This window comes from Macaca nemestrina, chromosome 5 (genome assembly GCF_043159975.1).
Source record: "Macaca nemestrina isolate mMacNem1 chromosome 5, mMacNem.hap1, whole genome shotgun sequence".
Classification (NCBI taxonomy): Eukaryota; Metazoa; Chordata; class Mammalia; order Primates; family Cercopithecidae; genus Macaca; species Macaca nemestrina.
Genome location: NC_092129.1, coordinates 44,048,045 through 44,065,755, shown reverse-complemented (window position 1 = coordinate 44,065,755; position 17,711 = coordinate 44,048,045). Strand labels below are relative to the sequence as shown.

The 17,711-nt window shown below is 40.8% G+C and overlaps 1 protein-coding gene across 1 annotated transcript in view; it reads left to right on the top strand.

Annotated features, from left to right (window-relative positions):
* The first annotated feature begins 3,803 nt into the window (after positions 1-3,803).
* The window catches only part of LOC105465724 (taxilin beta), a 50,436-nt gene continuing 36,528 nt past the window's right edge, over positions 3,804-17,711 (top strand). The window contains exons 1-2 of the mRNA XM_011714308.2: positions 3,804-3,936; positions 6,465-6,908. Of these exons, the coding sequence (XP_011712610.2) occupies positions 6,479-6,908 (430 nt within the window). The 5' untranslated portion in view covers positions 3,804-3,936; positions 6,465-6,478. The remainder of the gene's footprint in view (positions 3,937-6,464; positions 6,909-17,711) is intronic.

Genomic DNA, 17,711 nt, shown 5'->3' with positions numbered 1-17,711 from the left:
AACAGAAAGTTGCATATGAATAGAACTATAATCACAATGCTTTACCTGGTTTAACAGTAAACATTATTTCAATAAAGACAATATAGGATATGAATTAAACATTGAGATGTAATTTTATGGGGAAAATGAAGAGAAGAGAAAAAAGGGAGTGTAAATAATGAAAATCTTCATCTACCATTATGAGAAGACAAAAATAATGTCAAAAATTGGTGAGTTGACAGATAGCAATCAAGGCATTTTATTTACAAATGATAAAGTAAATCCTGAAAAAAAAATCTACAACATTTTTATGTTATTACCTCTAGAAAGCATCACAAGGTTGGAGGAAGGTGGAGGAACAAGGAGTTTTTGTTTCTTAGGATGAGCTTTTTAGCATCATTTGAATTTTCAAATTATTTTCCTGTGATATTTGCATGAACATTTAAATGCATTTTCAAAAAATAAATGTATTCTTTACAAAAATTCAAAGCCTTAGATGTGTACTTTGTGTTCTCTTAAAGTTGATTTTACAATAAAACATTGAGCTCTATTAATTTGTTGTCTTTATTAACCTATCCCAGTTTTTTGGGCCCCTATCAGGCCACAGATAAATTCTTGGGTGTCACAGTTTTGCGTGCTTGTATTCATTTCAATTATAATTGAGAATGCATATGCCTGTTTTGGATCTGGGTAACTACTGTGTAAGTGTCATTTTGATACCTCCACTATCATGTGTGTGTGTATTCAAGTTAAGGCCAATTAGCACTACTTTAATAATTGCAGGAGAATGAGAAAGAATAGGGCTTTCATCCATTCAGGCTGCTAAAACAAAATACCGTAAACTGAGTGACTAATAAACAATGGATTTTTTTGTTTGTTTGTTTGTTTTTTGAGACAAGTCTTGCTCTTGACTTGTCTCAAAAGCCCAGGCTGGAGTGTAGTGGCACAATCTCGGCTCATTGCAACCTCTGTCTCCTGGGTTCAAATGATTCTCCTGCCCCGGCCTCCTGAGTAGCTGGGATTACAAGCATGCGCCACCACACCCAGCTAATTTTTGTGTTTTTAGTAGAGACGGGGTTTCACCATGATGGCCAGGCTGGTCTTGAACTCCTGACCTCAAGTGATCCACCTGCCTTGGCCTCCCAACCTGCTGGGATTACAGCCGTGAGCCACCCTGCCAGGCCAACAATGGAAATTTATTTCTCATAGTTCTGTAGGCTGGAAAGTCTAAGATCAAGGTGCAGGCGAATTCTGTGTCTGGTGACTTCCTCGTACAAGGCCATCTTCTCACTGAAGCCTCACATGGCAGAGGGGTAAGGGGTTTCTCAGACCTCTTTTATAAGAACACTAATCACATTCATAAAAGCTCTACCCTCATAATCTAATCACTTCCCAAAGGCCCTACCTCCTCATACCATCACTTGGGGTTTATGATTTCAACACGTGAATTTTTGGAGGGACACAAACATTCAGACCATAGCAAGCAATAAATGATGCAGCCGTATCAAATGAGCCCCATGAGATCATAGCAGGCCATATGAATAAAAACTATGTAATAATTTGAATGAATCAAGTGTTGAGGAAATTCCCAAACCACATGGTAGAAGAGTACCAGAAACTCAAAAAACCCAGCAGTCAATATAATACTCATGTTGCAAGTAGCAATTTAAGTTCAGCAAAACAATATCTGTCACATAAAAGTAGTGTTATTAATTTGAGTCACATTTATTGATTTTGTAGGCTTGAAAAGATATACATTTTAAAATTCATGTAACTACTGTAAGCATAAGGAGTTTATCCCATTTTCATTTTAGTACATGTAGGTTCAAATAATATAATCCTTCAAATAATTTCCACATTATTTAAGTTATTCTGTTAAGTGAATCTATACATTATTTAAATTTGAAAAACACTGACTTGTTTATATTTACTAAGAGATCTGATCAGGTCAGTTTGCTGCAATCCAGGATGGAGTGCCACCCAGTTTGTGACACTCACCAAGTATTCATTAATTTAGAAGAAAGTACTTTACTCGTTCATCAATTTTAATTCACCAACTTAATTATCAAATAATATAGTGAACAGCTTAATTGTCTTCAACACTAGAATTTCTTTATCCTGACTTCTACTTGTTGGGTGCACTCATCTATATATAACTTAGGCCTCCCCTAAACTCAGAGAATAAGTAGGACAAAATTGGGGTTGGGATGTTTTCATTTCCTTTTGTTGCCATAACATCTTATCACAAATTTAGCAGCTTAAAAACAACGTGAGTTTGCTATTTTATATTTCTGGAGGTCAGAAATCCAAAATGAATTTCTTTGGGCTAAAATCAATGTCACAGGATTGCATCCCTCTGGAGGCTCTAGAGTAGAATCTGCTTCCTTGCCTTTCCCAGCTTCTAGAAGCTTCCTGACCTATGCTGAGGTCATCAAATCTCCTTTTCTGCCTCCAATCCTACTGCCTTCCTCCTTCATTTATAAAGACCCTTATGAGACTGAGCGCAATGGCTCACGCTCGTAATCCCAGCACTTTGGGAGGCCGAGGCGGGCGGATCATGAGGTCAGGAGTTTGAGACCAGCCTAGCCAAACACAGCGAAACCCCCATCTCTACTAAAAATACAAAAAATTAGCTGGGTGTGGTGGCGGGCACCTGTAATCCCAGCTACTCAGGAGGCTAAGGCAGGAGAATCACTTGAACCCAGGAGGTGGAGGTTGCAGTGAGCTGAGATTGCACCACTGCACTCCAGCCTGAGTGGCAGAGCGAGACTCCATCTCAAAAAATAAATAAATAAATACCCTTATGATCACGTTTAGCCCACCCAGATAGTTCAAGATAATCTCCCTACCTCAGGATTCTTAATCACATCTGCAAAGTCTCTTGTCATGTAAAGTAACATATTCACAAGTTCCAAGGAGTAGGACGTGGAGATGTTTTGGGTGGCATCATTCTGCCTACCACAAGGGATGCCACTATGCCCAGCCTGTCCCCAGAGCAGAGACTGATGGAGGAATCTGCTTTGAAAGTATAGGAACACAAGCTCCGGAAAGAAAAATAAAAAGGGAATGGACGTAAATTAATAGAGAGGCATTTGATGGTGAATCAGAAGGAGTTTATTTTTCTGAGGAGGATCCAGGAGCATGTTGAGGATTTACAAAGTGTGGGAAAGCCACCAACTAAGGAAGAAAAAGCAGACTGCTTCCCTGAGGGTTTGTCTGAGGTGGGAACAGTTACCTGGGAAAGACTGTGCTCCAAGGTCACACCAATTACCATGTGCAGGAAGATTATACTCAGTTCAGCTCCAAAATCACCATCTACATGTTTATTTCAAACTCTGCAAACAAACCAATGACATCAGAATTAAAATAGTTCCACCACCTCCCTGTTCTTATGCCATTGTTTTTCTTTTTCCGTGATTCCTATAACAAACCTGACACCAATTAAGCTAGCAGAAGAAGAAGAAGAAAAAGAAGATGAATCATCCACCACACTGGAGATAAACCAAGAAGTAAGAAAAACTGATCTCTACCCAAAAGGATAACAATGGTGAAAGACTGCATTTGCAAAGGGGATGATATAGTCAGAGTTTTAATTTCCGAAAGGACAAACAAAACATGGAGAGTCCGATGAGATCTTCCAGCTGCTTCTCTCTGCTAAGATATTTCCCGTGGCAACAGCTAGGGAAGCTTGGATGTATTTTCCCCTCACTGTGTCATACGATGTTCCTTTCCCTACCCCCACCTCCCCCAGACTGCTGCCTCCAGCAGTGCCTGTGGCGTGTGTGTGTGTGTGTGTGCGCGCGCGTGTATGTGTGTGTGTGTGTGTGTGTATTGGGTTTCTCTCTCCCTTGTAAGAACACAGCCAGCCCGCCCTCCCCTGCTGTTGCTGCAGCTCTGACTTGCTTTTTCCTGCCTCTTTCCTCTCCTCTCTCTTCTTGCTTAGCTTCTTGCCTTCTGGTAAGTATGATAAACCCTCCCCCAAGCCCCGTGAGAAGATGTAGGGTGCGGTTTGTGGTGTTTGAAACTTGCAACTTTGAGATTGCCAGTGAACTGTTGGAGAACTTTTCATTGTTGTATTTATAAATAAATATGTTGCTTAGGGAGGGATGTGTCTGTGATAGTCATCTGGAATAGCCAACACAAGTGAAAAGTTCTCTCCCTGGGGAGGGGAAAATAAGGCAATAAAGTTTATATAAGATAAAAGTTTGAAATAATTTCTTTGCCACATAATATACAATGGATGATTGAAAAGTAACGAAGTTCTTTGACTTTGTTTTCTTCCCTCTTGTTAACTTGTCTTGAGACTACTTTTAGGAATTGAGTTGTCCTAGGCTTTATAATGACTGTTCTGTTTTAAAGTAAATGTGGAACAGGAGTTTAAAGAATAGCCATGGAATTAATAATTTAAAAAATCAATGATTGTGGCATCTGATAAAGAACAAATTGAATACAAACAGCCACTTGCATTTAGACTAACCAAAGTAAAACTCCTATGGACAGCTTATTTTAAATTAATTATTTTGAAATTCATTTTACTTGAGATTTTATTTCATCCTAAGATAGTCTCCCCAATTTTAAAACCTACGTATGGATTTAAGCCAGCAAATGTTTACTGTTTTCAATTTGATTGAAAAATGATTTTCTTGATTTTTAAGGATGAAGTGCTAAATGGCATGACTCATTTTAGAATAGCTTAAAATAACTTTTGGCTGGACAGCAGGTGCCGTGTGTCTTTCTCCGTGTTTAGGGGAGGCCTAAGTTATATATAGATGAGTGCAATCAACAAGTAGAGGTCAGGATAAAGTGATGAAGATAATGAAATTGTTTGCTACATTATTTGATAATTAAGTTGGTGAATTCAATACAGTGAAAGAAAAAAAGTACTTCCTCTAAGTTATGAGTGTTTAGTGAACATCACATCAGTGGCAATGTCTGTGTGTTGAATTTTCTGTTCTTGTTGGTGTCCGAGCATTTGATTGACACCTGCTGCCCTAAGAACAGGAAAAGGAAGCTATAGCAGTTGTAGAACAGTATGCTTTTGTTTTCACTTTCACGTTACCACAACAGCAAAACCTGCGAATTATGAGAATCTTGCCTTATTTTTATGCTGCTATTTAGCAGCATCACTGTTAAATATTATTTAAAAATAAAATGCACCATAACTTAAAGGCCTAAACCAAATCTATTGCAGCCGTAGAAGTGGTAATAGTCAGAAACACTGGAATCTCTGACTCAGTTCCATCTCTCACCCTTTCCCAAGGGCCCTTATTATTGCTGAATCATTTCTCGAGTTGGTCTCCTCCTTGTTTATGAAACATTGCTACTTCTTAAAAATTATTGTTTTTCTAGAGCTTCCTGACTTAGAAGAGAAAGTTGTAATCTGTTTTTCTCTTTTAAAATGTTGGTTTATATATTGGAATAAAAGAGTATTATAGAAACTTAAGGAATTGTTGTTATAAGCAGCATCATGCTTTTGTTTTGTTTTTGAGACAAAGTCTTGCTCTGTCGCTCAGGCTGGAGTTTAGTGGCGCAATCTTGGCTCACTACAACCTCCGCCTCCCGGTTCAAGCAATTCTGATACCTCAGCCTCCCAAGTAGCTGGGACTACGGGTGCCGGCCACCATATCCGGCTAATTTTTGTATTTTTAGTAGAGACGGGGTTTCATCATGTTGGCCAGGCTGGTCTCTTGGCCTCAAGTGATTCACCCGCCTCGGCCTCCTAAAGTGCTGGGATAACAGATATGAGCCACCGCACCCGGCCTGTGTTTCTATACTACTTGGTTTATTTATTTATACCTTTCCTCATTCCCTGTCTTAATTGAAAAATGATGCCAGTTTGAGCCTCAGAAAAAGCATTCGTGTTGCTTATCTGAAAAAGAAAATGCCGGAAAAGTGAGAAATGTCTCCTGTATCGAGTGTAATAATGCATTTACATCAAAATATTCATACTAAGCAAAATACTGATTTATGGATCAAATAGAGCTTAGAGATGTTATTGTTATGAGTCATTTAAATAAATTCGATGGCTCTTCTATTAAATATTTTAACTTTGAAAGAAAACTAATGCCATTTTAGATTTAAACATTTTAAATACACACAGTCATGTACCTCCAGTGATTGTTAATCTATATAAAACTATACAGGAAAATGACAACACAAACTGACTAGTGTAAGCAAAATGACAAATAAGGCCACAAAGAAACAATAGCATGAATTACTTTCTTAATGTGAAGAATAAGGAATACTGTTGAAAGTGAAGAGCAAAACCAAAAATATGCCAGTAGTGTGACTTGATTTGGAAAAACAACTTTTCAGTGTTCCTACTTTAATAATTGTAACATCAATGGTTTGTGAAAGGACATTCACTCTATGTGAGAGACCATAATTAGTTGGCATTCACTTGGGGGATATCCTTACCATTGAAATGAAGCATTGATATGTAGCATCTAGGTTAGCTATGTAAAGCCTAATGTGCTTACCACTAGATACCAGTCCCAAGATGGAGGCTAATCACGCTGAACAGCTCTCAGCGGAACAACAGTCAACACCTCCAGGGGACAGTTCATCATTACCCCATCACAATGGCCTGGAGAAGGAAGATGGTCAGGATTCTTCAACCCCAGTCCAGCCACCGGAGAAAGAGGCAGATGTGCACCCCGATATCTCTGAAGAGCTGAATCGACAGCTGGAAGACATCATTAACACTTATGGGTCTGCTGCCAGCACAGCAGGGAAACTTATGGGTCTCACTGCCAGGGCTAGTGAGCAGCCTGAGAATGCGGAATCACCTGACAACGAGGATGGGGACTGTGAGGAAACAACTGAAGAGGCTGGAAGAGAACCTGTTGCTTCTGGAGAGCCACCCACTGTCAAAGAGCCTGTCAGCAATAAAGAGCAAAAATTGGAAAAGAAAATCCTAAAAGGATTAGGCAAGTAGTTATGCTCAAATATATGACTTTTCTGTATAGTATTCCTGAAAAAGGGGCACTTCCTCCAACCTTCACTAAAAGCCACATCTAATATTTGAATTACTGTGATAGCCTTCTACATTTTCCCTTGCTGTATTTGTCCCCAGCCCTTTCCCCTCAATACAGCTCAGGTGAACTTTTCAGTCTGTTACCCATTGACCCTCTGTTGCATGGCTTCCTACTGCTCTTAGGATGAAGACCAAAATCTTTAACATGTTCTCTAAGATCCTAATGATCTAACTCCAACCAGTCCCAGTTTTATCTCAGATTACTCTACCCTACAATATCATCTTCCTGAACACTCTGCCTCTATTACTACCACCACCACTACTGCCTAATAGCTAGTCATTCTGATCTTGTCTTTCAGGCCTTTGAACATGCTATGCTCCATCTCCCACAAGGCCTGTGCCCATCCTAGTTTCTTTACCTAGAAATCTTTACCCATCCTCAAGTGTCCAATGACTGTATATTAACACCTAGTCTTTGTAAGGCACTGTGCTAGGTGCAAAAAGGTAAATAAGTCATGGCCCTTTGGTCAAGGAGCTCTAAGTATAGAGAAAACAGAAGACACGTAAATAAATTCTATAGGAGAAGTGCAAAAACAGGAACAGGAAAATTTTTTAGGAGAGCACGGGAGATTGGTAACACCAACGATGGCTGTGAAAAAAGGGTGAGAATGTTAATTTTTTAAACTATGAGTGAAAGCATGTTACTGTACATAGGAAAGTCCCTCTGCTTATCTTTCCTGGTGGAAACACTCACTACAAATACCCACTCCTGTGTGATACTTTCCCTGATACGCCCAGGTAGAGGCAGCATCACCTTCCTTAGTTTCCCATTAAATTTTCTGCAGCAAGTCATTTGTTTATAACCCGTCTCCCATGCTAGTTGGAGAATCTATCAAGGGCAGAGACCACATCTTATTTGTTTCCAGAAGACTGTGTGGTAGAGTGAAAGATCATAAGCGTTGGTGTCAGAACTGGGTTCAACCTCCAGTAACCAGATTATCTGTAAACCCAAAAATATCCCAAACTGGAGTAGAATATTTTTCTGCAGTGAGCAGGTATATACAAACCTACTCACAAAGACCAAGGGAGCTGAAGGCCAAAAGCAGAAGCTGACAAATCCACTTTCTCAGAAAGAAATATTTAATAGGGGCTTACAAACAGTAGTGCTGTCTTGGGCAGCAGTGAGACAGTGGATCCCTGCACCCACTCTCCAGAAAGTGTCCTTTACATAGCAAGCTTTTAGGTAAAGTCATGTGCAGCTGGTCACATCTCAGACTTCCTTGCCAAAAGTCATGACCACTGGGAACGTTAGATAAGCATCTTTCTGAGGGATTATCTATGTTACAGGCATTGTTTAAAGACCTTGCTGCAGAACAGCGGTCAACCTTTATGGCACCAGGGAAGACAATTTTTCCATGGACTGGGGAGGGACAGTTTCAGGATGATTCAAGCGCATTACATTTATTGTGCACTTTATTTCTATTATTATTACATTGTAATATATAATGAAATCATTATACAACTCACCATAATGTAGAATCAGTAGGAGCCCTGAGCTTGTTTTCCTGCAACTAGACGGTCCCATCTGGGGGTGATGGGAGACAGTGACAGATCATCAGGCATTAGATTCTCACAGGGAGTGTGCAACCTACATCCCTCGCATGCGCAGTTCACAATAGGGTTCATGCTCCTATGAGAATCTAATGCCACCACTGATCTGACAGGAGGTGGAGCTCGGGTGGTAATGTGAGTGATGGGGAGCAGCTGTAAATACAGATGAAGCTTTGCTCTGTTGCCTGCCACTCATCTCCTGCTGTGCAGTCCAGTTCCTAACAGGCCATGGACTGGTAGACAGGGTTGGAGATCCCTGCTGCAGAACACCTTGGTATGGAGGAGTCAAACATTGGTCATCGTGGCAGGTTTGCTTTAAGATGGCATCACTCTTGCCATGCAATGGGCTGTTTTCCTACAGATACCGCTATGATGCTAAAACCCATTGCTACAATGCTTTCAAGAAGGGCTGAATGACACATTGAGATAGCATACTTGACCCAACTAGTATAAAATTAAAAGAACCCAGATAATAACTTTAAAGTATCTTCAAGTTCCAAAGTGCAGGGTTGGAATCACTCTAGTGTTTTGGAACATGGAAAAACATAATAAAATTGCTCTGTGTTACAGAGCAATTTTTTCTTCTCTGACCAAACATCTCAAATGCGTCCCTTTACAAAGCTAGTCATTATTCAAGTTTCCATAAGACAATATACAAAACCTTATCCCAGAGGTAAGCAACTTCAAGTGTTCCTAACCAGAAAAGTTATTTTTCAATCACCCTAAAACTTTTACATAGGAATTGGTGTGTGTGTGTGTGTGTGTGTGTGTGCGTGTGTGTTGTTGAGGGGAAAGATATGAAGAAAATAGGCATAAAGTTAAAATAACCAATTTGGATTTCTACTCTCTTCCATGAGTTATTTCATAATCTGCATTAATCTTACAATTACCAAATAATCAGGATGATGTTTTTAAAAATTCCAACTCTCTAATTCTGCCACTATTTACAAATTACCAAATTCAAACTGACTGTGTTTGACCAAAATCAATGCTTGTGGATTAGAGTATCTAGGTGTATCCACTCTAATTGAGTGTGTGTGGGCTCATGACCTTTTTGTGCCTTCCCACTCATCATCATTAGCATATTATTGTAAACACTGTACTATTTAACAGCTACATCATGCATGAAAACAACATTTTTAGGCTAACCTCAACAACCACCATTTTAAACTTTCAGTTGTTTGCAAGTAGCTTTGGCAGCCTTCTTAGCTACTTTCCAGCTAAATGGTACTGTGCTATTGTCTAGACTAATGGTTTTCCAACTTTATTAGAATCAATTGCAAAATTTGTGAAAAATGCTGCTCCTGAGCCCCCACACACAGATATTTGGAGTTTGTAGGCCTGGAGTGAAGCCTGATCTTGTCTCTCAGTTCTTTGAACATGCTATACTCCATCTCCCACAAGGACTGTGCACATTCTAGTTTCTTTACCTAGGAATTTCTACCTATCCTCAAATCCCCAATGAGTACTTATTTCTTTATTTTTATTTATTTATTTATTTTTCTTTGAGGCAGAGTCTGACTCCGTTGCCAGGCTGGAGTGCAGTGGTGCGATTTCGGCTCACTGCAACCTCCGACTCCCTAGTTCAAGCGATTCTCCTGCCTCACCCTCTCAAGTAGCTGGGATTACGGGCATGCGCCACCAAGCCCAGCTAATTTTTGTATTTTTAATAGAGACAGGGTTTCACCATGTTGGCCCAGGATGGTCTCGATCTCCTGACCTCGTGATCCGCCCACCTCAACCTCCCAAAGTGCTGGGATCACAGGCGTGAGCCACCGTGCCCGGCCTACAATGAGTATTTATTAATGCCTAGTGTTTATGAGGCACTGTGCTAGGTGCACAAAAATAAATAAGTCATGGCCTTTGGTCAAGGATCACTAGGTAGAGAGGAAAAAGAAGACACATAAGCTAATTGTCATATAGTATAAATGCAAGACCAGGAACAGGAAAATTTTTAGGAGAGCATGGGAAATGTTCACCCTGGGTAATTTTGACGCAAACAGATTGTGGAAGCAATGGTTCTGATTCTTCAGAAAGTGTTTTCTTCACTCTTTTGGAGCAAATATAAACGTCTGGCTGCGGTCTCCTTTTATAACCTATTTGGACCTCTTAGATAATAAGTCATTCAACCCATATCTGAAGACATATTCTTAGTTTTTGCTTATGTACTTGATCAAAGACGTCTTTATCAGATGCTATTTGCTTTATTGGCACATTTGAGATGCTAAAATGTTTTGACTCTCTACTATAACATTTTCCAAAGTGTGTCTACTTTGAGATGCTTGAGATTTCACAAAGTTAAACAGTTTCTTTACTGCCAGAATTCTCTGACCTTTACTGTATACACAATGAAAATCTAAACTAGTGATGGGTATAGTTTCCATCATTTCCAAAACTTACTGACTTATTGGATCAGTGAGAGACATTTTTTTTTTTTTTTTTTTTTTTTTGAGATGGAGTTTCACTCTTGTTGCCCAGGCTGGAGTGTAATGGTGTGATCTCGGCTCACCGCAGCCTCCACCCTCCGGGTTCAAGCGATTCTCCTGCCTCAGCCTCCCAAGTAGCTGGGATTACAGGCATGTGCCACCACGCCCAGCTAGTTTTGTATTTTTAGTAGAGATGGGATTTCTCCATGTTGGTCAGGCTGGTCTCAAACTCCCGACCTCAGGTGATTCGCCTGCCTCAGCCTCCCAAAGTGCTGTGATTACAGGCATGAACCACTGCGCTTGGCCAAGAACCTTTTTTTTTTTTTTTTTTTTCCAGAACACCTTGAATATTTGGGAAATGTCTCTACAACCCAAGCACCCAGGACTTATTTTTCCTTTTCAGGCTGCATATTGTACAATAAACGCAGTACTTGCCAGAGCAGTTGGGGAATATTTAAAAATCTCTCTGGGGGTAAAGTCGCTTTCCCCTTGGCATGTGAAATGAAAGAAATGAAAACAGATTTCCCATTAGGCAGCACCATGCCGTGTTCACATCTAAAGTATCTGCTTCGTTCTCCTACTCGTGTCCTCCAGGCTCAGAGGTATCTCTCATTTATCACTTCTTTGACAACATTATGTGGGCTAGGAGAAAAACAAAGTTCATTCATAGGGCTATTCTGAGTTCAGAATCCATCTAGTCAACCTACTAATTTTATAGACAGGGAAATTGAAGCCTAGGGAGTTTCCGAGTCCGCCAAAAAATGTTACTTATCTAGTTGATGTGATTGATTGCAAGATTAGTCATAAAGCAAGGGATGGACCTTGTGTCATCGTAGGACCAAAGTGGTACAGAAGCAAGCATCATATTGGCTAAGGAGCATGTATTACAGCTCAGTTAATGAATTTTGTCTTTCTAGTTACAAGTGAGCTTCAGTGGTACCTTCTGAGAGGCTCTTGACTAGGACATCAGTATTCTGAAATGTCTTCAGACATCCATTTACATAGTCTTCCTTTATTTTTTGAGACAAAGTCTCACTCTGTTGCCCAGGCTAGAGTACAGTGGTGCTATCTCAGCTCACTGCAACCTCCACCTCCCAGGTTCAAGCGATTCTCCTGCCTCAGTCTCCCATGTAGCTGGGATTACAGCCACGTGCCACCATGCATGGCTAATTTTTATACTTTTAGTAGAGACGGGGTTTCACTATGTTAGCCAGACTGGTCTCAAACTCCTGACCTCAAGTGGTCTGCCCACCTCACCCTCCCAAAGTGCTGGGATTACAGACGTGAGCCACTGTGCCCGGCCCCTAGTCTTCCTTTGAACGATCTGGTCACTCTCCCAAACAGTCTGTTTCATCTGTTTTAGCTTGATTTCTAGTTTCTCTGAGAGAGTAATAACCTGCTGCTTTGATATTTTCTGAAGGAGATGGTATTTTCTCAAGGAGACTAAATTTTCTGAAGGAGATGGTAAGAAGACCAGAGAAATTCAAGGGAAAGAGGAATAAGCAGAGACAAAACTTGACAAGTAGATTCATAGAGAAGCTAGAACCTAGACCAGACCTTGACAGGGAGGAGAGTTTACAGAAGCAGATGGAAGGGGAGAGAAAAGTCTTGAGAAAAATTATTAGTATTCTCTTCTGATCAAGGTAGGTATTGGATGGATGAATATTTTACTGTTTTTTTCTAATATTTTTATTTTCGTTATTGGTAATAGTGTATGCACATCATCAGTTGACCTATTAAGAACTTCAGATCAGATCCACTCTCCTACTGAGTGAGAGGCCAAAGTTCCCCTACAAATTTGACAAGGCCACTGAAAGAGAAGAGATAGAAAATGTCAGCCAAATGGAACAAAATCTGATAAGAAAACACAGTCTAGGTGGTATTTTCGAAACTGCTAGAAGCCTTAAAACCAAATGAACAAGCGAACGAAAACCCTGACAATGAATGGTGACAGTGAGGAGTAAGAGAACCTTTGTAAATTTAAAAAGTGGATCATAATAGTCTAAGATAACAAATATGCCATCCAAACAATGTTGCTTTTACTTTTGTTGTTATCTAAATCAAGCTAAAAATGGTGAAAGCTATTTTAGTTGTGAAATGACCAAATCTTAAAGGTTGAACTCAGAATCCATTTAGTCAACCCACTAATTTTATAGACAGGGAAATTAAAGCCAGAGAGTTTGAGAGTCTACAAAAAAAAAAAAAATCACTCAACTAGTTGATGGCAGAGTTGGTTCTGGAACCAGATCTTCCATCCTTAGTCCAGTATGAATTTAATAATACTTTCCTTCCTATCCTCTGCATACATGAATTTTACTTCCCTTAAAAGATATCTATAGATGCTCAGGAATTATTTATCTCATGCTTATTTTTAGAAATCATATCATATTAGAAGAATAACAAAACTAACAGTGAAATATGAATCTAGGTCTAACATTTGAAAGAGGGACATTCACAGTCTTTTTTGGCTTTAAGTTTCTGCCACAATACGTGGAAATCAGGAAGGTGGTTAGAGAGGTACACAAGTACCTATTCATAATCAAATTTAACCCCAAAGTTCTTAAAAAAAAATTTTGGAAGAGAAAAGGCATACTTTTGTTTTTGAGAGACAGAGTCTCGCTCTGTCCCCCAGCCTGAAGTAGAGTGGCCGATCTCAGCTCACTGCAACCTCTGCCTCTCAGGTTCAAGCAAGTCTCCTGCCTCAGTTTCCCAAGTAGCTGGGACTACAGGCGTGCACCACCAGGTCCAGCTAATTTTTGTATTTTTTAGTAGAGACGGGGTTTCACTATATATTGGCCAGGCTGGTTCTCCTGATCTCTGGTGATCTGCCTGCCTTGACCTCCCAAAGTGCTGGCATTACAGGTGTGAGCCACTGTGCCCGGCCAGAAAAGGCATAGTTTTGAACACATTAAATCTGCATAAGTTGTCACCAAACTTAGTATAAACAATCATTACTATGCTAAAAGTTTCAGAAAAATCCTGGTCCACATTTCTTCAGCTGGCTTAGTTGCCTTTAATTTCAGGTTTGTCTGTCTTTCTTTCTCTCTCTTTTCTTTCTTTCTTTCTTTCTTTCTTTCTTTCTTTCTTTCTTTCTTTCTCTCTCTCTTTCTCTCTCTTTCTTTCTTTCCTTCCTTCCTTCTTTCTTTTTCTTCCTTTCTTCCTTTCTTTTCTTTCTTTTCTTTCTTTCTTTCTTTTTTTGAGACAGAGTCTCACTCTGTTGCCAGGCTGGTCTGCTGTGGCACAATCTCGGCTCACTGCAACCTCTGCCTCCCTGATTCAAGTGATTTTCCTGCCTCAGCCTCCAGAGTAGCTGGGATTATAGGCACGCGCCACCACACCCAGCTAATTTTTGTATTTTTAGTAGAGACGGGGTTTCACCATGTTGGCGAGGATGGTCTCGATCTCCTAACTCGTTATCTGCCCGCCTCAGCCTCCCAAAGTGCTGGGATTACAGGCATGAACCACCGTGCCCAGCCAGTTTTTTGTTTCTTTGATTAAAAATAATTTCTCCATCTTCCAATAAAATTGTGCCAGTGACCACAGCCATATGCGACAGCGCTGTGTCTACTGCACAGGTGGTTCCACTTTCATGTAGACTTCCTACCACGCTGAGAATTTCGCAGCGCGGTGGCTACATGCCCACATGCCTTCCTAGCTTTCATGAGGAAGAAATGCAGCTTGCTTTGGAAGGACACATTAGGGAGAAGGCAGGTGATTCCTTCCTGATAAAGCGTCCCTGAATAAAGTCAGTTTTTCCTCTTGTGTTTGACACTGTCACCAAATGACCCTATTTCCATGGAGATGTAATGATAGCCTTTTGTAGATGATGAGCAAGTCTCTGTCTACTCCCCTCCTTCATGATTACTCCACATAGCACCCTAGTCCAACAACACCAATGGAAGTTTAAAAACTGAGGTCAGTAATGTCATAAACTTATGAATTCTGCACATGCCCATATATATATATATATATTTTTGAGACGGAGTCTGGCTCTGTCGCCCAGGCTGGAGCGCAGTGACGCGATCTCCGTTCACTACAAGCTCCGCCTCCCGAGTTCACGCCATTCTCCTGCCTCAGCCTCCCGAGTAGCTGGGACTACAGGCGCCCGCCACCGCGCCCGGCTAGTATTTTTTTTGTATTTTTTAGTAGAGACGGGGTTTCACCGTGTTAGCCAGGATGGTCTCGATCTCCTGACCTCGCGATCCGCCCGTCTCGGCCTCCCAAAGTGCTGGGATTACAGGCTTGAGCCACCGCGCCCGGCCGGATTTTTTTTTTTTTTTTAATTTCCAGTTTTAGTGCTTTTCCTGTGAGACTTACAAACAGAAATTCTGTTTCCTGGATCTTTTGTTGGCGGGAGGAATAATTTTTGAAGGCATATTGATGTACCTGGATGTTAACCTTCTAGCAAAAAGACTAGAGCAGAAAGAGACCTCAGTGAGTGTGTGAAGGTTAAAAAACAAAACAAACAAAAGAAACCTCTTCTCACAGTTACAGAAAATAAAACTAAAGGGGAGAAGATACTTAATGTGGGAAGAAAGCGAGAACCTTTGGACTCACTCATTTCTCTCTCTCCCAAACGAGACATGTAATGGTTTTATATCTCAGTACACACACTGAGCCGTATCCCAGGAAACGTAAAACATCACAGGTGAGAGTAAGACCTGTTTTTCCTCTAGTTGGTCACAAAAAGTTGTTTTCATGACATTGTTTATTTGACTCCCATGATATGAGTTTGAGCTAGTTGGCTTTGTTTTTGTTTTGTTTCATTTGTCTGTTTGCAATGGAGTGCAGTGCAATCTCGGCTCACTGCAATTTCTGCTTCCTGGGTTCAAGTGATTCCCCTGCCTCAGCCTCCCTAGTAGCTGGGACTACAGGCGCACACCACCACTGGGCCTAGCTAATTTTTTGTATTTTAGTAGAGATGGGGTTTCACCACGTTGGCCAGGATGGTCTCGATCTCCTGACCTCATGATCTGCCCACGTCAGCCTCCCAAAGTGCTGGGATTACAGGCATGAGCCACCGCGCCTGGACAGCTTTGTTTTATTCTATTATTATCATCATTTACTGAGCACTTGCCATGGGCCAAATGCTACGTTGCATCCTGGGCCAAGAATGATCAAGGGTACAGTCTCTTGACTTTAATAGATGACACTCTAACTTGGGATTGTAGTCTTTATGTGGGCACCTTCCCTGGACTGAAGACAAGGGTGAAGGAATGGCCTGACCAATACAAATCTATCCCTGTCAGTAGAGGGATAACCAAAGCACATGCCTGGCAGGGGCGAGGCAGCAGTGATTATCAGCTGCAGATGCCACAGGCCATAATTGGAGAGCTGGGAGGGACCCTACTCACACCCACCTTCCCCTGTCTTAGGCTAATCTGAACTGACTCACTAGGCAAAGATAGACCAAACTAACTGTTGGAAATGAGGTCATTTAAAAAAAAAAAAAAAAAAAAAAGTTTCCTATTTCTCTAGGTTTCTCTAGCATCAGAATTCCACATGAGAGTGGAGTGACTTAGAACAAGGAGACAAGCCTTGGATTCAAGCCTTCGCTCTGCCAGCACTAATCATGTAACTTTGGACTTTTCTGGGCCTTAAATACTAAAATCCATGAAATTAACCCATTAGTCTGGATGCTCTTTGAAATTCCTTCTAGACATCAAATTCCTTGATTCCATGTAAGGTTGCCAGATTTAGCAAAGGAAAATACAGGATGTCCAGAAAAATTAGAATTTCAGGTAAACACCACTCATTTTTTAGTACAAGTGTGCCCCACGTCCTATATTTCATCTGGCAACCCTAATTTCATGACATATATGTCTCTCCAAGATGAAAGCAAGTACTCTAGCCAAGGGGAAATGTCTGTTCTTGGGGGAAAGATCAAAGTTGTTAATTTTCGTTTCTTTTTTTTTTTTTTTTTTTTGAGACGGAGTCTCACTCTGTCACCCAGGCTGGAGTGCAGTGGCACGATCTCAGCTCACTGCAACTTCTGCCTCCCTGGTTCAAATGATTCTCCTGCCTCAGCCTCCTGAGTAGCTGGGATTACAGGTGCGCGTCACCACGCCCGACTAAGTTTTGTATTTTTAGTAGAGACGGAGTTTCATCATGTTGGTCAGTCTGATCTCGAACTCCTGACCTCGTGATACGCCTGCCTCGGCCTCCCAAAGTGCTGGGATTACAGGTGTTAGCCACCTCGCCCAACCAAGTTGTTAATTTTCTTAAGCAGATTTATATCAGGAAGTGTGGGCTTTGTTGTGTGGCTTGACCACTCTACTGTGATTAAACAGAGTGGTTTTCATAGATAGGTAGGGATGGGAAAAATGCCCCACCTGTTCATTGTTATTTAACAGGGTTAATTTTTTTTAATATAGCATAAGCTCCAACTGGAAACAAAATGAAACTGCCAACGGATATTAAGGCCTAGGTGAAGGAAAGGAAGGCCAGAGAAGGCTGCGTCCATTATCACAGAGACACAAAAAGGCTTGTGAAAAGGCCCTCCATGTCTTCACTTGGTTTTCCTTCTATAATGATTTTATTCTGTTTGGTAGGAAACAGGATCAGAGGTATTCCCACTCCAATCCCAAGGAATGGGTTTATGTACAAAAAAGAGAAACTTGGTTCCCTCTAAAAGAGGGAAAAGAGTTACCAAAAGAACGAAAAACACAGGGGAAAAATGGGCAGGCTACTTCATCAAGCTTCTCTGCTTTTGGCTGGAA